The sequence below is a fragment of the Phasianus colchicus genome, chromosome 10 (assembly GCF_987193195.1).
Source record: "Phasianus colchicus chromosome 10, bPhaCol1.hap1.1, whole genome shotgun sequence".
Taxonomy (NCBI): Eukaryota; Metazoa; Chordata; class Aves; order Galliformes; family Phasianidae; genus Phasianus; species Phasianus colchicus.
The window spans coordinates 12,267,305-12,287,407 of NC_143445.1; the positions used below are offsets into that span (position 1 = coordinate 12,267,305).

The following is a 20,103-nucleotide window of genomic DNA, read 5'->3' on the forward strand; positions in this document are numbered from 1 at the left end:
GTATTATGGAAGGCTTTCCCTGTAGTTAATTCATTCATTTTCTTATGTTGTGAAGAGGTGGAGTGTATGGTTACTGTTGAGTCACAGCCTGAACCTGATTGATCACCAGAGGCAAGCAGTGAGTCAGCTGTGGGAGCACAGGTGAAGGCAATTCCAAGGGGTGGAGCCTTGGGCCACCTCTCCTAGATGCTATTTAAGAGCTGATTGCCACTGAGGAAGGATCTCTTTCTGGAGATCACTTCCTTTGGAGTTGTTCTGCAAGCCTAGGACATGGGTGAGTGTTTGCATTTATTTATTTTCTCTTTGCACCATGATAATCCTTCTAATTCTAAGACCTGAACTAACCACACCACTCTACAAACTGTGTATTTATTGATTGTATGCCACCCCTCTATTGGTTGCTCCCCTTTTCCTCTCTCCTCATTCTTGTTCCCATTTCTCTGTTTCATTCCCTTTTTTTCCACTCTCTTCCTTGCCGCCTTCCCCACCACCCCCTTATTCCCATCTCCTTCTCTTCTCCACCCCTCTCTCTTAATTGTTCCCCTTTTTTCCAACCTTCTTCTTGTTGCTCTTCCCCCCCTGCTTCTCTTACTCCCATCTCCCTTTCTTTCTTGTTGCCTCTTCCCTTCCCCCTGAGGGACACTGCTTGTCACCAGCCTCCACCCTGATACAGAACCATTGATCGCAACCCTTTGGCTGTGTCCAGGCAGCCAATTCATTGCACTGTCCATCATTCAAATCTAGCTCTCTCCAAGTTAGAGAGAAGGATGTGGTGAGGGACCATGTCAAAGGCTTTACAGAAATCCAGGTAGATGATTATGGAAGGTCTCCACATCATGCTTTTACTGGATTTGGATAAAGCAGTAAAAGGATGAAAATGACTGGGATAGACCCCCTGAACTCTTCTACCACATAAGCAATCAAAAAATTGAGAAAAGTATGCTTAAATGCCTTTATTCAGATTAATCTCTTAAATGTACTCACCATTTGCTAATAATGAGTAAGGGCATGTGATACAACATACACTTCTTACTGTCGTGGCCAGGATACCACAGTCAAAACTGTTGTTGAGGAGACAGAGGTAGGGTTGAAAGCCAGACCAGTTACAGAATGTTTTTTTTTCCTCTCCAGTAAAGTATAATGACTAGGAATGGTTTTTAAACACACATCTGGCTCCCAAGGACCCAATAAGGGCATTTGCTGATAAGGAATGAAATGGGCACAGGTCTGTTCTACTTCAGTATGAGTCTTTGCAAGATTGCTAGTTTCCCAAAACATCCATCTACAGAGAGCTGGTTTTACTGTCTATAGTAACCTACGTACCTCCTTCCAGCTAAACTAGAAGTGATTCATACCCCAACAATCACTTCTCTAATAAAATAATAGAAGGTATCATTTACACATCAATCCATCTTCTAGAATGCCCTGTCAAAGCTATTTCAGTGTATGTCAATAAACCTTGCACACCTCCAGGAGGGAATAAATAAATAAGGGGGAAGGAGGCCCTAGCTCATTCATTCCTGCTTTGAACGTAAAAAAGAGACTCCAAATATTCTCCTCTTGCAGAGCTAACTTTGCATAAAACTCATACCTTGATACATACCCCTGGTTCTCACTTTGAGAAAGTCTTTCTTTTAGCTTCTATTACTGGGAAGGGGGGAAAAAAAACTTCACATTCAGCCTGGCCTTGAATGCCATCTGTTCCAGTGTGTTAGTGTGAAATGTTGGTGGCAATGAACTCGGTGATCTCTGTATGCCCATAATAACTATTAATATTTAAAAACTAAATCTAAGAACATATCAGTCCTGTTCAGCTTGCAAGAACACAGCTGTGTCCACTATGCTTTAGCATGATGTGTGGTGCTCCCATCTCCTTCCATTAGCTCTGAGGCATGCAGGATGCTCCATGTATTTCCCAGTGTTTTTCTATGCTCCATTTCTGCTCCTCCTACTATTTGTAAGGGATTCCACTAGCTGTACCTGGAAAAAAATGTTTTTAACACATATATAAAGCATCAGACAGAAGTTGATGCCAAACTCCCTCTGATCTTGCTTCTCAGCCACTTAGGCCCTGGCTTATCTCAAACTTCAATTCTCAGCTTCTCCTCCATCAGGAATTTCAGCCTCCCTGAGAACCTGGCTCCAGGCTATGATCAGTATGTACATAGACTACAAGCTGTTGTTGAACAAAAACCTTTGTGCAGTTATATTTGCTACATTACCAAGACTACTGAAAATCACCTGTATTAAAATACTGTAGCTGATATGTTGCTCTCCAAATATTAATTTCATATTATCAATACCATACAGTTTGTGTTCTCAGTTCTTGTAACGCTTTCCTTAACACACATGCACTCTTAGGTAATTCCACAATTCAAAATCATAATCCTTCCCCAGTCCTCCTCCCCCTCAGTATAACAATTTACTGTGCAACACAGTTCAGGATGACAATAACTAAAAAAAAAAAAACAAACCATCTAGCACACAACTATGCCTTATTGTTCATAATATATTCTCTTTGGTCAATGATGACAAAGTGATTTAGGGCAACTACAGATTAACCACAAATCAACGAAACACAGAGTCAGAGTGGAGGCAGATCAATGCATTAAGAAATAGCCATGGCCTGTAACAACTCTAAATTAGCTAATTTGCTTTATTTCATTAATTCTTAAATCATTAAACTGCACACCTGTTTTGGCAAGTCCTGTTTGTTTCAGCTGCAGCTCAACGTTGCCCTCCTGTGGGCCAAAAGAAGGCAAATCTGCTGTGTTCACACCTCTGCCAGCTCAAGTCATCTGTGTGCAAAGGATTCAAGTCCCTGTCAATTAAGTAAACCTGATATCTTTCCCCAGATTTAGTCACTTCTGGGCTCCTCTCAGCATAAATCTGCTCCAGTTCAGCCATAGTAGTAAGCATTTGCATCTTGCCAAAGTAACCACAGCTTACAATATGGTATTTTTATGCAGACTTTCTTCCAACTGAGGGAAGCAAGGTGATGCTTTAAGTTTGCTGAAACAATGATCCACTCTTCTCAGCGTTTTCAGCATATTTGACTGGTGGAGTGAATTTGTGTCATCCTTTTCCTCCTGCTGGTGTCCAACAATGGTGTCTTCAATCATGATGATGCCCCTGTATAAAACATTTTTTTTTTCTCCTCAGTTTCATGAAGGTCTCTCCCCTCCCTACCACTGAATTGTTGGGGGATGGCACACAGCTAGATCAGCCTCCCAATTCGCAAAGAGAAGATAAAGGGGCAAAATTCCCACCAGCAGGAAGTAGGAAATGCTGCAAACCCAGTGACTTGCGAATCAAGAACAGCCCTTAAGGACTGGGAAGCTAATAAGCGAGTTCTGCATGCTGAAAGCCCCAGCCAGGAGATGGGATGGGATTACCTGGTATAGAAGAAAGGCACATGCTCCTCTTCTTATGCGTGATGCATGAATGGTGAGAGTTGTGAGTAACACAGGATACCTGAAGTCATTTGATCTTTCGGTTCTTCTTCCCACATCAAAACTACTAGGGAACACCACTGGCTATACTTTCCTTCCAGAACATTTCAGTGACAGCAGACAGACTGACCCAGAGCCCCAAGTGGGACCATCGCTGAGTTCAGCTCTGTGTTGTGGGTGCTGCAGGCCTTAGAGAAAGGTGGTGCTGCTTCCAGCCTACCCAGACACTCTCCTCCTCTCTAAGATGGTATCCGTGGACTTCTGGTGCAAAACAAGAGGGCTCAGACCTCTAGGCCCTTTATTGTCACAGTATATGGAAGTTGCCCATAGCATTGTCCTCAAGAAAAAAAAAAAAAGAGTTGAAAATTTAGGAATTAAGTTTGACCCTCTACCCATAGTCAACATGAAGCAGTGACTTGTGTAGTCGTGTTATTGGTAAATGCCACATCCGAATTCAGAATTGAACTCTGTGACGGAGCCCTGCTGATTCTATAGGCCAAACCAAAATCTCAAAGCCAAACATAACCTCAGGCTGAGGAAGCTGAGGTCAGACAATTGAGGTTTGGGTCTGTGTCTTGTCGCTACCAAGTCAAAGGCTCCCGGCTCAAAAACAGAGTGCTAATGATCAAGCAACAATCCAAACACAACCAACAAAGGAGCACCAAGAAAACATCTGGAAGCAATTCTTGTCAGAAAAGAACAGAGATTTAGTCAAGTGCTTTGCTGCCAACGAGGGGGAAAGTATTAATGACAAGGGGTTTTTCCCTGTCTGCATTCAAAGATCACCACTGGGGCATCTGTACAGAATAAGACTCACAGAAAAAGTACATACGTGGCTAGAGGAATGAAGAAAGAATAAAGTGCTAGAAAAAAAAGCTCCACAAGAGCTAGAGAAGAGGCAGCTGTTTGAACAGTTAAGCTCTACATGGTAAGTAACAACCAATCCATTGATTAAGCATCAGGATAATGCAGAGCCAAATTAGTGAAAAATCTCTGGAAACTTTTTCTGTAATATATATGACTATGGTGGATAGAACAAATTAAAACGTATGCTGGAGACTGGCAGGCAAGAAAAATATGCTGAAGCAGAGGCAAATGTTTAAAGCAGATCCACACCACTTCCAGAACTTTGCTGCTGCTTGTTTGTAAAAGCCTGGTTTGCCTGTAAAAGCACCCATTGCCTGCTTCTCATTGCTCACCTCCCAACTTGGGCTCCAGAGGGTGGTGGTGGGTGCTGCTTCCTTCTCTATCCCTTCTGGGGGAACTTGTAGTCCATATCCTCTGAGACAAGCCCTGGTCTGCATCTTCCCACTGTGGTCCTGCAGGCTGCAGACACAGCACATAGGAGCCAGCACCCCTCACAAAAATACAGTGCCTGTTCTCCATAGGAACAGCTTTTTGAGGAGCTGGTTGCACAGTTGAAGGTGCTTTAATCTACTTTCAGGTTGTGTAACAGAGCAGGGGGCAAATTACTCCTTCTTCACAGCCCTGCTCGAAGCGAGTTCCACAGGTTTTATTCCTTCTCTGAATCATTCGTTTAATCTCTAGCTCAGTCCTCCAGTTAAAAAGCCATTGCTGGAAGTAACTTCATCCAAACTACAGTTTAAATAAAATATACTACGTGAAGACATTTATTTGTCCTTAATAGCACTGCCTTGATGGGTATATACTTCCCATACATTTTGGAAATGGAACATTAGAGATTTTTGAAATGAAGTGAGATCTGAAGAGTAAGCAGCTGCTTTATTAGAAGGCATAGAGCTCTTGATTTACAGGTTTCATTCACTCTGAGCTGAAGAACATCTCATGTGCCTACTGCTGTAAATGTTGGCAAGGCCCAAAGACAGCAGTAAGACATTTCCGTTGTTGCCCAGCATTGTTGCCTGGGCCCAGCACAGCAAAATACCAACAGATCCTCTAGCAAGATGCAGCAGCTGTGAGCTCCCACCTCTCCTGTGCTGCAGATCACTCTGAAGGGCTATCAGAATGGACACCTGCCTTACCAGCCTACCAGCCCTGGGTGCACGTCAGCTCTGCTTGGAAACTCCGGACTTGCCACCAGTGCAATGAAGTTCTCATTGCTAAAGAACTGCTTTGTATTTTCAGAGTACCTAAATCATACTGGCAGTGTCCACGACCCCAGTGGGACAGAGGGGATGGCATTTGTATGAAAGTGCTGCCATGTGGCACAAAGCTGCTCAGCATATGTTAACACGTTCAGCAACCTGCTTTCTTTTTAAAGAAATCTGTTCTTTCTCCATTTTAACCTGTGTCAGTACAAGCAACCACAGCAATTCCTGGTTAACTTAAAAGAGAGTTACTATATGTTCCGTGTGACCCCAAACCAGGTCATTATGAAGAAGGAGTTAATCCCTAATAAGATTCTACACTTGTGTACTCTGATCTGCTGAACTAGTGAATTCAACTTCCAATCCAAAAAATTCAGACTGGCTTTAATTACTAAGAAATTGCCTCTTATCCCAGTAATGACTTCCTCTGACAAATAAATTACACTAAAACAACTGAACTCAGCCAAGGGAAAAATGTATGAGATAGAAAGTAATCTTGGCGCTATCAGAGTCAGTGGCTCATAATCTAGCCCAGAGCAGAAGGGAAATAAAGTTATTTATTAAGTATGAACTTTTATCAAACAGAATAGTCCAAGAAGTTTATAGTTTTTGGTACATAGCATTTTGCCATTTTGTCTTTCTCTCTGCAGTCTACAGACCACACAAACTGTTAACCCGCTCACCGAGAGGTAACAAAGTCTCCCTTTGATTTTTCTTGACTAAAATAAGTAGGAAAATATCTGCCTAGAACAGATCTCAAAGGCTCTCTACCTCTTGAACTTTTCTTGTCAAAGACTTTAAGAAATTGCTCTGTGGAATTTATTTTTAAGGACAGATATATTTTAAAGTACACATTTATTTATTTTAAACCTGGCTTTGAGAAAGTAGCAACAAACATATGTATCAGTGGTCACTTAAAATATTTGATACTATTTTATTGATAGAGGATTCAAATATCCAAAGAAAACCAAACAGGGCTTTGATTTTTAAAAGAGTAAGTAACAAGATGAAGTTTTACAGAGATGAATTATTTTCTCTTGAACAAATAGTTAGAGATCTACAAAAGGGTTCCTATGTCTCTACCACATGCACCATCAAAAGACAAATCCAACCAACATCAGGAAAATAATAAGCAAGTTGTTTACTCTATCATGTACAACACAGCCCCTGTATAAAGTAAATATTCAAACAGGTGTGTCAGAAGTGGTGAGATTTCACTTGCATGCCCAACAAGTGCATAAATACCAGGGTGTGGAAGATGCGGTGCTGCACAGGGCAGCACAGTGCTGCCCACAGACAGGACAGGGAAGGAAAGAGATGCTCCCACTGCATTGGCCAGCTCCACTCTTGGCTCCAGCAGACCAGAGATTTTGGTTTCATACCAAGAGACATTTTTAGAAAGGAGCAGAATGGGACCAGGGAAAAGAGCCTGCACTAGACAGCAGCATGTTGGGAGAGTTTCTCTCACTTCCTGCTTTGTGCATCGAGCTGGCTGGGAGCTGTGTCTGGTATTTGAGGCACGTCCCGTCCCGCAGCCCCCTCCTGTCCCCCCAGGCTGGAGCAGGGCAAGGCTGCGGATGCTCGCCTGGCTACTGAGTCACTGAGCTGCAGCTCAGAGCCAAGGCTGCAAACAGACGCTGCTGTCTCTTCCCAGACCTGGAGCCAAACACAATGACCAAATCATTTTTTCTGATCTTCAGTTCTCCCTTCTACTTATGAAATGCTTTGATGAAAGGCTATAAAAGTACTGCTGTATGAGCACACTACTTCATTCCCACTCAGTGAATAGCTTGCAACTACTACCTAAAAAATGGGTATACGAGTATTTTTCCTTTTTTGAAGGCACATGCATCTAAATGCATGCTGTCCACAAATGAACATTACTAGACTTGAAATTCAAAATTATGTCTTAACTATTAAGCTTTTTCACAGTTATTACGCCTACTCTAAAAGATGAGCCTTTTCTGTTTTTAATAAGCAACTGTAAAATTCTGTTTGGCCACAGGATGGCAGGCAGAGTATAAAGACACTATTTTATCTTCAACTTTTCACCGGGAAACATATGTACATATGGCAAAGCAGTTTTTCTTTCCACTATCCCTATCTGCTCATGCTTTTATTAATCACGTTAAATACTTTGACCTATACAGCAAATGCAGAACAGAGTTTATAGAATAAATATAAAATGGAATCGAATTGACAAAGGTCAGATCAGATACACTGAAATTCAGACATCTGGGACACGATCTCCAAAAGAGATCTTCTTATTTCATTGTTCATAAATAGTAATTTTAGTTTTCAGACACCAGAAGTATCACTATTCCCTATTCTTGCAAGCAGCCTTAAGTAACCACCAGATTAAGAGATGCTGTTGTAGTATATTTATTCTGTACCTAGCCAAGCAAGCATAAGAAATAACAAGAAGCTCAGCAGCCAGAATATTATGAAAATCCTCAGAAGTTATTCAACAGTTAAAAGCATTTTTCTTTGCTGCTTTTATTTTTGACTTTAACTTAGTGAATTTGAGATTTTTGATAGCTTTCTGCACCAACCCCTAAATAAAATGAGCACTTAAGCACAGCCAAACGCTTCAGAGGGATTTCTCTGAGCTCTATGCATTCCAGTTTAGCCAAAGCATAACACACTCCAACTCACAGAGGGCAGAAGCTCAGTTCAGACACTTATAATGCTTCTTCAAACTACTTCCTGGGAGATAAGTACAAGCCTGTGGCTGCGCTAAGGAATTCACCCTGTATCTGTGCAAGTCTTCCTGCTGTCTGGAAGATATTTCCTGTCTAGAAAGGTAAGGAAACTTTTTCTTCAGCTTTTGGTTAGACAACACACGTCTGAACTGAAGAAGGGATGGAGACTGTACAGTCAACAAATGTACAGTTGGAAAGAGTATTGTAGTGAGATGGCAAAGGAACAAATAGAAAAGGAATGCTCACCTGTATCCAAAGATTTAGGCTCACAATGAAAAGCTCCACAAAGGAGGGATCTCCAGAAAATGTTCCTCCCTCAGTGTTAGTCAGCCCTTAAATGGGGTCTAGGAGGGGACAAACCAGGTTACACCCCTTCCAGTCACACAGGTGAATTGCCTTCACCTGTGCTCCCACAGCTGACCCAGTCCTTGCTTCAGGTGATCAATCAGTGGTTCAGGCTGCGACTCAACAGTTTCCATACAGAGACAAAGAAAGGAACTGGATCCTGGAGGAGCATTCTATGCAGAAACTATACTTCCCATTTAAGTATCATTTATATTGCCAATGCTATTAGCTGGCTTGGAGTGTTTGCTCCTTTCCCACAGCATTTTACTATGGAGAAAAACATTCGTAATTCAATACTTAGGAGGTCAGAAAGCTGACTGAAAAGGATGAATATTCTCTTTATCAAAGTTCACTTTATATGGAGGGCTACCAACATTCTGAGCTCAGGCCAGGTGCAAATGCAGAAAGAAGCTCTGTATCTACAACCAATTTCCAGGAACTTGAAAAAAAGTGAAGTGCAGTAAGAAAAGACTGCAGGCATGTCTGTAATCACTTTACCAGTGGACCACAAGCATTTAGGAAAGTGCTGAATTCAGGAAAGAAGTTGGCACAAAATGCGAAGAAATGCCATGCCTTAGTACTCGTATCTCGAAACATTTCACCATGCAACACACGGAGAAATCAGCACAGTAAAGTTAAAAGTAACAACAATAATAATATACCAAACTGATTAAGAAGCTGAAATGTAAACATGTTACAGGACGAAAGCAAAAGCAAAACAAAACCACCTCTGAGATTTCCTATTGTTTGTCTTACGGATAATCCTCAGCGCTCCCACTGACCAAACGTGGCAAACAGCAGCAGAGACGTTCACTGAGAAATCAGCCTCTAAGCAGAATGAAAGATAGAAGAGGATCTAATTCCAACAGTAGCAATCCATTGCACCATTCCTTACAGTCTAGCAAATGGATACAAATAAGGATGCTATACTTAATGCTATTTATGATTTGCAGTGTTGGTCAGTAGCTTACTCAGTCCTACTACATTCAACTTTTTTTTTTTTTTTTAACTACTATGGGACTCCATTTTTATGCATGAAGATGCATATCTTTACTTCATACACAACCACTTGGCTCCACTGAATTAAAAAGTTTCGGGTTGTTTTTTTTTTTTTTTTTTTCTCCTCCTTTCTCCCTCTTCAAAACAAAACAAAACACTTTCCAGTTTTCCTCAATAATTATTTTGAATCTGCAACTTTTGTTAGTGAACAGAAAACATTTCTATGATTAGGAATAAATGCTCTTATCTCTTCTTGGGTATTTAGAAAAGATTAAAAAAAACAGTAAAGTTGACTATAAAGATTTTTCATAGGCAAATATTCAGTGGGATTCATTCAGTCCAGAAAAGCTTCTTTAGCTTAGTTTAAAGTAAAGAAGCAGCACTACTGTATAGCATACCATACATAAAATTTTCAGCTTGAAGACTGTACAATCAACAAATACACAATTAGTAGAGTGGTGTGGTTAGGCTGGTATTTTACATGTTGCATAATTAGAAGGATTATCATAGTGGAATGAGATAATCAAAAATAAATGAAAATGCTCACCCATGTCCTAGGCTTGCAAAAAAACTCCAAAGGGAGCAACCTCCAGGATGAGATACTTCCACAGCAGCAGTCAGCCCTTAAGTGGGGTCCAGGAGATGTGCAGCCAGGCCTTCACCTGTGCTCCTGCGGCTGACTCAGTGCTTGCCTCAGGTGATCAATCAGAGGTTCAGGCCGTGATTCAACAGTTCATGTACAGACAAACATCAGAAAAGAAACAACAGAAACAGTATTTCGTATTTCTACTTATAGGTAAGAAAATCCCACCTATGTTTATAAAGTAAAAGTAACTGTACTGTAGTGGTATTCATGTATGAGTTATAATATGTACAAAGGTATAAAGGTTTCTGTGTGAAGAAAGGAAATGTTTTCTTCATTATGAGACCAACTCCTTTTGTGTTAACAAAGAGCTGCAGTTTTCTTTCTCACATAGTATTTATGTCCCATTAGGTACGGAAATCAAACAATTCTGAGAGCATCTCCAGCACAAAACATGAGCTTTGCTCATTGCAGACCTCCTTCAACCTCAGCTGGACACTGGATATACTTTGCCTACAGGAGTTTCTTCCTGTCTGCATATTTAAGTTATGTATTTTATCTATTTATTACTTCTCGTGTGTTAAGACATTTCTGTATTCCAGTGGCTTATATTGCTCAAGAACTATATGTGCTTCCTTGCTTTGTCCCCTAATTAACGCACACAAAAAAAACAAACAACGCAAAACTCACAGTGTAGTAAAACACTCTATAATGATGCAGTGAAAACCAGATTTCTTACCTTATCTGAACTTTCCTTCAGTTAATAACTCTTTTTCTTATCAAGTTTACTCAAATTCTCTCTTTACTGGAAGGTAAACTTCATAAATAAATTATGAAATATTTCCACCTTCAAATTTGAAAAACAAACATTTTAATTACATCAAACTATTCAAATTCTAAAGGAAAGCCTTTATTTTCTTCTTTATCCGAAGAGGAACTGGAACAGCCCATGAAAAATAAATGAACTTTGAAAAATGTCTAACGTGAAGTATTTCTAAAATATTAATAGACAATGATACAATACAGTTAATACACAATTAAGGTATAAAAAGCAACACAAACCTCAGTAAACTTTTCATTTTCCTGGCTCTGCCTTCTTTAAAAAGTAAATTAATTTTTAATCAATACTTTGAACAATACTATGTATTGAAAGCCATCCTGCACTTTTAGCTTCACTGCCCATATCTGAGAATAGGAAGTTTCAATTTTATATTTTCAGAAAACTTATGTTAAATCTGTTGAAAACCGTACTTCTAACATTCATCTTTTGTTTAACTATTAGGATAGAATAACTTCCTGACTGTGGAGTTTTAATGCGAGGCATGAGCACCATTAAGCACCCGCACCAAGATTGGAAATCCAGACCTGTATTTGAATTCTGATGTTTTTCATCTCACACATTTTTGTTGTCCTCGAAGAGAAGAGCATTTACAAAGAAAGCTTGCAGCTAGGAGTACTTTCTCAGTTTTTATTTTATTTTATTTTATTTTGAGAATTATTTCTAAAATAAAGTTAAGTTTGTATAAAATAAAAAATAGACCTTCAGACTGCGGTATTTTGACGACATTCCTTAAGTGTCTCCTCAGGGCTCTGCTCATAAAATACTCCATGCAGAGAGCAGTTCTGATGTCTTAATAGTTCCAAAATTTTCCTTTCCTCTGCAATATAATCTCAATTTTTTTATTTTTTATTTTTTTTAAATAAGCTTCTGTTTTCCGGCATTTGAGTGGCATTATAGCTTCATAATGTGTTTTTGTTCCTTTCAGACTAAAAGTAAATAAGAACGGGACCAACTTGGCTAGAATAAAACCATTTATTTGCTCAAGCAACATTTCAAGAACACCTGAACAGCTATTTTGGAAATACGCTGATATCTCCATTCAGCCTTCCACGTCTGTTATCCACCTTCAGGTATGTTATGTCTGCTTAACGATGACAAATGCACAGCATATCCCATACCTTCACATTCAGCTAAAGATGCCTCGTTTTTCTACTTCTACCATTTGAATTTCTTCTAACGTGAAATGGCCAGTTCCTGGAAAGTTTCTATTTCTAGTGATATTTAGATAAAATCAAGCTTGGCTGTGTACTTTCCTGTGCCTCCCATTTTTTCCAAATCTGAGGAGTGCAATAAAAAAACATCTCTTCTGCTGAAAAGACCAGGCTATGGAAAAGAGCAAAGATGGGTTTCTGCTCATACAAGGTCACTGAGAAATATCTTCTATGCTCCTTAGAGAATCACATCACAGCTATATTCCAGGTATACAATAGCTCATCAGTTCTGCTACTAAGGCATCTTTCATTGCCACAGAAGCAGCAGTTAAATTTTACACTTCAAGGGCACTTTAAAACAAAGATCCCTTGTCTCTGCCTCCCTTGCTCCTAACCACTGTACATGCCAAACCTGTGTTGTTGTTTGTTTTTTTTTTTGACTGAGTTGGAATGCTGGCATCTAACAAATGTATGAGACAACTTTGCACAGTTCAGGTTGGAAAGCAATGTGTACAATTGAATGATGATCAAGAGTCAGAGAACGAAGCATTCATAACTTGTGTGGCCAAAGCACTCTCACAGAGATTAAAGCCTATGGCTGAAGTGCAAGAACTGAGAACTTTCTCTTCTTGCAAATAATACTATTAAGATCTGTAATTCATGACAGTACAAAAAGAAGTCTGAGGTGATGCAAGTCTGGAAATTAATGCAAAATGTTTTAGGCATTAGGGCCGTGACTGTCTGCCCTAATTTACGTGGTAGTGTTTTAAAGAACGATCAACTGTTTGACGTTGCTCGTGATCTCCAATGAATCTCAGTTTGCAGAAGTGATTCAGAGATGACAAGTCTCTAAATTTGGCTGCGCCAGTATTCAGCATTGTGCACTTGCCCACTCAACACCCACTGCTTCCAAACATAGAATGTAGCGTTCAGCAGCTCATACTTAATACTTTCTGCCTCAACTTCTCACACATCGTGCCTACTTCATGCTGGTGATCCTTCCTTTGAAATGTTGCAATACTTTCATGCTTTTGGGACTTTAAACTCAGCAAGGGACATTTTACAGAAATGCCTTCCAGTTGGCACTGTGCTCAAGTTAGAAGTGTCTGGGAAAAAGAAAAAAATAAATGCATTCACCTTTCCACAAATCCTCACCCTCCCATATATACAGAGACTTGTTGTAAGTCAGGAGCTAAAATACCAGAAAAGTTTATCCTTACAAAGCCAGATATATTTTCTATAAGCACTTTATATGTGTCAGGTTCCTTCACAGGTACCCTCACCAGCTCCATCTCTCCATCTTACTACTGTGGGAAGATGGAGACAGACTTATCACTCAAGCAGAAACAGCAGCAGCTGCATACACCTTTCTCTGTCAGAGCAATAGCAAGTATTATCAGCCAACAAGTTACTTGAATGAAGTCCTGAATGGTAATGCTTCAGGTTCTGCTGCTATACTACGTGAAGTTGGCAATTTTCTTAATGTATAGGGAACAATATGCTTTAATTTAAAAACGAAGAATACTAAAATTACTTGTCTAAAAATAAAGGGGTTTTGTTGGTATATTTTTGTTTGCTTTTTTAAATACAGAGTTACATACCTCATTTTGACACACCACCTGTGTGTGAGTGCACTTTGTGAGAGATTAGCTACACAAGCCTGAGAAAGCTTAAAGCCTAAAGCCTTCAAGCCCATTTTGGAGAGTAAGCCCCGCTGTCTTAAGGTATTAAGAACTGTAAAACATCTCATGGGCTTAAAGCATTGCTCACATTAATTGCCATTGCAACTGAATCTGTGAAAATGCAATATCTTCATGCCTTGTCTGTACTAATGACTTTATGGCAAGGAAGCAGCTTCTACAAAATATACTCTCCTACCTTCTCTCCAGAAAGGGAGGAATCAGAAGGGTATAAAGCCATTAGCAGCTAAGCAACTCCTTTCACAACTAAGCAAAATTTTTGGAAATGAAAGAATTTTGGTTTCAAGCCAAAAGTCAAGTCCCTGAGTAACCCTCTCGCTATGCGACTATGCAGCTGCCTTGCCAACCCAGGCACTAGGGACGTTCAGCAGACACAGACCAGTAATAAGCAGAGCAAGCATGCACACCAGCTACGCTCAGGACCCAGACACAAGAAATTGTGCAGGTCCGGTGGGCGCAGCACCACCAAGAAGCGCTGCCTGCGATGCAATCCATCTACACCCCCAACACCGGCTGGGTCCCAGCTCTGCTACTTCTGAAGTTGTGCTGATGCCAGTATGGGCTGTAAGCACACTGAGTGAAACACCGCCTTTCGATTCCTGCCTTACTCTAATAAATAACTTAAGATGAATGCACTTTTATTAGATAAGTTTATCTCACATTTCTTTCTTGAGCAAAATAGCACTGCTATAAGCATAGCCAAAGTTGCTTTTCTGAAGTGAAGTTCACTCCAGAACATTTACTTTCCAAAAGCAATAAATTACTTAGAGATAAAGAAAATGATGATCATTTCTATATGTGTAGCTGCCTTAGCACCAAGTCAGAAAATCAACTGCTTTCTCAGACCTCCTCCACAGTCAAGGAATGTGCTTAGCAGTTGTGCCAGCAGCTGCAGGTTGCTGGGATGAATTTTGAGGTTACCGAACACTGACTCATCTTCCTTCATTCCCTACTTCCAGAAAAGCACTGAAAGATACCCATCAATCCATAAGTGGGATGTACTGAAGCAGGTCTCAACAGGCTATGTCAAACAGGTATAGCATTACAGGAAAAAAGTACACAGCTATCAAATAATACGTTTCAGTGAAGATGCTAGAAGCATTCTTCTCCAATTGTGTTTGATGTTATTTTTGGATGTGAGAACTGAATTTTGAAAAATCAATAATGTTACTGCAAGGCTCTCCAGTATTGCTGGGGAGGATGGTAAGCTTCATTAGTTCCCAAATTATTTGTTTTGCTAAGTTTTTGGCAGCAGCTGAAGGAAGAAAACCACTGGGGCTGAGTGTCTGAAGTGGAGTTACTCATCCAACAGTGCAAGCTGTAGGTCTGAAAACTCAATATTGGTTCTCAAAATGCATTTTGCAAAGGCTTTCCCCACTAATCTATACTCCACCATAAAATCAAACAACAATCCCATTATAAAAAAGAATTAATAAAGAAATAAGTGCCTTACCTGATATTTCAATCACAAGAGGCTCCCGAGACAGAGAATTCTGCTCCCTTGCACTCAGAAAAACAGAAGAGCACTCTACCCTGCCACGCAAGTAAATGAGTAAAAGAAAATAAAGTTTCACAGTAATTACTCCATTCAGAACTGAACCCATGAAGACCACAAAAGGTAGAAACAAAAGGTAACTGAAAAGCATGTGTTCCTTTAAAATTTCATTACAGCAGCCAAACAGAAAAATCTGAACAAATTCATTCAAACTGAAAATTAAAAACAAAACTCATATGTGCATACAGTGTCAAAGCTCTGCTTTGAATTGACACTCAATTAATGCATACAGTAGACTGGGGAAAAGCCTTTAAATAAATAAGGTACAATCCGATTGATTTCATTATTATTGCCTCACTGGAAATCTGTCTTCCTTTGGGGCTTATCAGTCTCATTCCTATCAGATCACAGTAATAGTCAGGAAAAACAAAATAAAATATTAAGCTACAAGTAAACATTGAAATTCCTTGTTAAACAGTGATATTAAAGAATATTAAAAGTGTAAACATCCCAAGCGCTTCTTAGGAGTATCAGAGTCAGTATAGTTCATGAATATAAAATAAAAGACAAGCTGTATTATTATCAGCTAAAAGCTGAGAACTCATCAATACGATGATCTCCTGCTTCTTACCCCCATCACAATCTCAAATTCAAGTACGTAGCAGCAAAAAAATAAATTAGGTGAAAGCAAAACAAGCCAGATACTTCACAAATGTCTCTTTTGTTGCAGAGCACCTTCATGTCCCTGCACTCCCAAGGTCTCTCATACACTGCTGGGACTCAAGCTGCTGCTTTCCTTCCAATGCACATATAAATGTCCCAAAACAAACTGTTAGGAAACTCAATTTTTTTATAGTGCTTTTAAAATTAATGAAAATTAACAATAATTTCCTAATCCTGATTGCTTGAGGTAGCATAGAGACATTCAGACAATGCAGCAAAGCTTTCAGAACTAATTTGGGTGAACAGTTAAAATCTTTTTCTGGTGTTTGTTACTACCAAGAAGTAAATTCAGGCAACTCCATATGCATTGCTGTCCACCTGAGAGTAGATAACCTTGGCAAAAACTTCTTTTAAAAGAAAAAAAATTAGAAATGTGAGCATGGTAAACATTTTCCCTTCCAACCAGCGTGTATTAAACATAGTGCTTCATCTGACAGTTGATTAGTAGATGCAAGTAGATGCAGCAATAAGCAAGTCCTAATACTTACGTTGAGAGGAAAAACAGATAAGAAAAAATATTCCATATCTAATACAACTGAGGAGTAAAAATAATGCATAAAAGAACTCACAAAAAAAAAAAAAAGATCTCTCTGTTTAAAACCTTCCCATATTTTCATTAAAGGATTGGTTATTCATTTGTTGCTCATTTTTCAACACTCATAACACTAAACTACCTTTAACTGTTCCAGTGGTAAAAATATTCCCCCGTTCTGAGTCAGCCTCACAGGCTGCAGGCAAATGCTCAGAAAGAGGCAATTAACAAAAGCTGCTTTCATTCTGAAGTCTTGAAGACTTTCTGCTCTGCAACATTAGTCTAAGCACAGGCTACATAAACGTCCACAGACACTCACTAAGATGGAGCTGTTTCACTTATGGAAACAGAGCTGGGAATACATTTATCGATCTCCAAATGCAAGCCTGAAACTGAGAAGGGTTGAAATTGTAAGAGAAATGAAAAGAAAGCAAAGAATTTCCTGTGAGAAACCATTCTTAACAAGCTCACTTGAGTGTACTGTAGAAACCACTACATTTTGCCGTATTTGCTTCAGTGTAACTTCAAGTCACATTACAACCTACTCCCCTAAGAGCAACGGAACAGGGAAATAAGCAGACAGGCTACTTTGTGGTAGCAGAATAATCTCACCCCTCTATCAACTCCAAACAGAACTTCTGTTTAGGAAACCTGATACGAAGCATCATAAAATATTAGCACGTAAGTGATCCTTTCAGATTATTAGAAACTTTTCTACTTAAAGAAAGAAAAAAGATGAGAAACATCCACACTGCTGGGCTGCTTCTGAAAGTTCAACAAACTCCAGGTGTGATATGATATACCTGTTTGACTTTGGTGCATTTGTACCAGCTAACAGAAGCAACTTAATAACACAGCAAATGGGCTGAAGCCTGGCAACACTTCAAGAAGCTCCTAGCAATCCAAATATATCTACGTTTCCTTTGAAAATACTTAGCAATAAATATAATTACTGTAGGAACAATGGCAACATAAAGAACTACTTAATACAGTCAAGTAACAAGCTGTTACATTTAATTTAAAATTACCTTTTATTTTTCACAAGTTTTTCCAACACATTGTGCATCTTGGCACGGTAGACTTTGAGATAGTTTGCTTCAAGTTTCTTTAAATTACAAACAGTAGATACAGTAGGATTATTTGAAATGGATTTCTTTAAAACAAATGGCAAGTTAAGATCCTTCGGTTTAAAAGAGGCTTCTGCAATTTCATTTTCCTGATAGAAAATTCAAGTAATTTTAAATAATAGAAAATTGTCTTTACAAAATATCCTGCTATTAGAATTTATCAGCACTGTGAAAATAAACATCAGATTTCTAGCATCAATTGGGTGCAATTACACATTTAGAAAAATAACTCATTTGAAAGGAAGGTCACTTGGTGAAGAAAAATAAATTTCCAAGAGGATGAGTTCTTAAAACAAATGATAAAAACATTTTTTCTTAGCTAAATTATTTGTTACTCCTTCTTTGCAATTTTTTTTTCTCCTCTAATGACAAAAATGAATTAAGACGACATGTTACCAAGCTGTTTTCCCTTCAGTATGTACCAGCTGATGGAGTTATTGCTTGACTCCCAATGACTGTATATGACATTCACTCCATACTGTTTTTATGCTGTGTTTTTTAATCGATTGGTACCAAATACACATATCACACAACTTCAGGTGGGTCACTTACAGAATGGAAACCACAATAATTTTTTCAGGTAATTTTGCATATAGGATGTTTTTTTTTTCCCAACAAAGAATGAATTAATTATAAAATGTTTTTCCATTTTCCCTCCTCACCTATTCTTCAAGACAGCAGAATGGAAAAATAAGCAGGACACGTTTACTTTGTAACTCAAGGCTCAGAGCACATATGAGAAATGTTCAACAATTTAAAAACAGTTTCTTTTTTCATTCTTTTAGCCCAAAGTAACCTTGCTGTCTGGGAACAGTAACTTCGTGTATCACCATCTTCCAGAAGAAAACTATAAATAAATGTTTATGTAAGGAACCAAACACTGATGTTGAAGAGGGCAAAACAATAAAATTAAGGGTCAATAAATGATACTGCAATGTATCTTGTGCCATTCAAGATAGGAAGTCCTTCATGTAAATGAGTGAGTCTTCCTGGGTGCATAAAACTCCATCCTTTCCTTGGTGATTCAATGGAGCAGTTGTACCTAAGAAATTTACATCCACCTCCCTGTAGCAAAAATAAAAACAAAAAGAACCCCATCACTACACTCATTTACCTGTGTTTTTATATGACTTCTTTATATTTATCCACAATTATTAATAATAGACTTTTTAAGATTTGTCCTTTTTAATCAAAAAGCAAAGAAAAAAAAAAAAAACCACTGCAGCAATATTGTTAAAATGACATCACCTTCAGAACAATAAGTAACAAGCAGGATATAGCAACAAAAAAAGATTTCTTTTTGATTCTCTTTAACATTCCCTCTTTCAATCAGCATCTCTGAGGAACAGTTCATCAATAACAGTAGTGTAGGCAATATAAGAGTGGAGCAAATCAACATCCACCTCCACCCAAGACAGCACTTAAATTTTAAATAAATTATTCCAACTGTCAGTTTCAAACTGAAGCACTGTTTTCTAAAGGAAGAAATCTGGGAAAATACTTAAAAAAAAGGATGCCGCAAAGAGAAGCTTATTCAACCTGCTAATACTTTAATTATTTGAAACAATTACTTTCTACTGCAAAAAGATGAAGCGTTTCAAAAATGTTAAAAAGAACATCTCTGAAGTTTTTCTTAAACTTCTTCTCAGCACCATCTGAAGCCATTTTGACTAATTCAACCTGACTTCATCAGCAGGTACGGATCCCGCAACTGAGAAAGTTTAGTACTCCAAAACACCACTCAATAGTATATCTCAATTTGTGTCACACATATTTTCCCCTTCAGCACTGTCTTTAAGCATGTCTGTTTGGGTTCTTGTTTGGAAACAATATTAGACACTTAAAGGATGATTTTTTTTAGCTCAATAAATAACTTGCCAACTTACTTGAAAATCCTCTCCTACTTTGTTGAGTGCAATGTTGATTGTGAATGTAGAGGAGTCGTGATGAGGTCTGAGCGATCGTTGTCTGTCAGGGCTATATTTTACAACAAAATTCAATAAAGCATATCCCTGCAACAAAATATAAAGTCAGACTTCAACACGTGAACTTCATTGTCATACAAAGGGCTGTGGGTTTTCTTTGCTTATTTAAAAATCAGTTAAGAACACAACACTCATCTGTAATACTTCTACATTACTTGTTAGCTCACCAAACAAAGCATACAGTTCAATAAAATACTTAGAACTACTTATTCCATTTAGAAATTATCTGCAGCTTTTAAACACGTACCTTGGTATAATAACCAGCAAACACTTTTAATGTTACTGGTGCAATGAATTCTCTTATGAAGTGCAGCCATTCGTTATCCAGTCCAATTTGCTTCATGTGGATATCATCAGTTGGGACATTTTCATAACCACCAGAAATACGGCTGTCCTAAC

General features: G+C 38.8%; 1 protein-coding gene and 1 long non-coding RNA gene across 6 annotated transcripts in view; both read right to left on the reverse strand.

The window, feature by feature from the left end:
* Window positions 1–286: 286 nt before the first annotated feature.
* LOC149916609 (uncharacterized) lies at window positions 287–11,119 on the reverse strand. 4 transcript variants are annotated; one of them, XR_016469635.1, is made up of 4 exons: window positions 10,115–11,119; window positions 8,470–9,396; window positions 3,396–3,789; window positions 287–3,132 (listed from the first exon to the last, which is right to left on the reverse strand). It is a non-coding gene; the product is annotated as an uncharacterized LOC149916609 (long non-coding RNA). The 4 variants fall into 4 exon arrangements; XR_016469636.1 differs by lacking the exon at window positions 8,470–9,396 and having other exon boundaries at window positions 10,115–11,105; XR_016469634.1 differs by lacking the exon at window positions 10,115–11,119 and having other exon boundaries at window positions 8,470–10,082.
* Window positions 11,120–17,599: 6,480 nt separating this feature from the next.
* The window catches only part of PLOD2 (procollagen-lysine,2-oxoglutarate 5-dioxygenase 2), a 48,448-nt gene continuing 45,944 nt past the window's right edge, over window positions 17,600–20,103 (reverse strand). For both annotated transcript variants that reach the window (XM_031596278.2, XM_031596279.2), the window contains 3 exons: window positions 19,952–20,098; window positions 19,606–19,731; window positions 17,600–18,784 (listed from right to left, as the gene is read on the reverse strand). In XM_031596278.2, coding sequence (XP_031452138.2) covers window positions 18,629–18,784; window positions 19,606–19,731; window positions 19,952–20,098 — 429 coding nt within the window. In that variant the 3' untranslated portion in view covers window positions 17,600–18,628. The remainder of the gene's footprint in view (window positions 18,785–19,605; window positions 19,732–19,951; window positions 20,099–20,103) is intronic.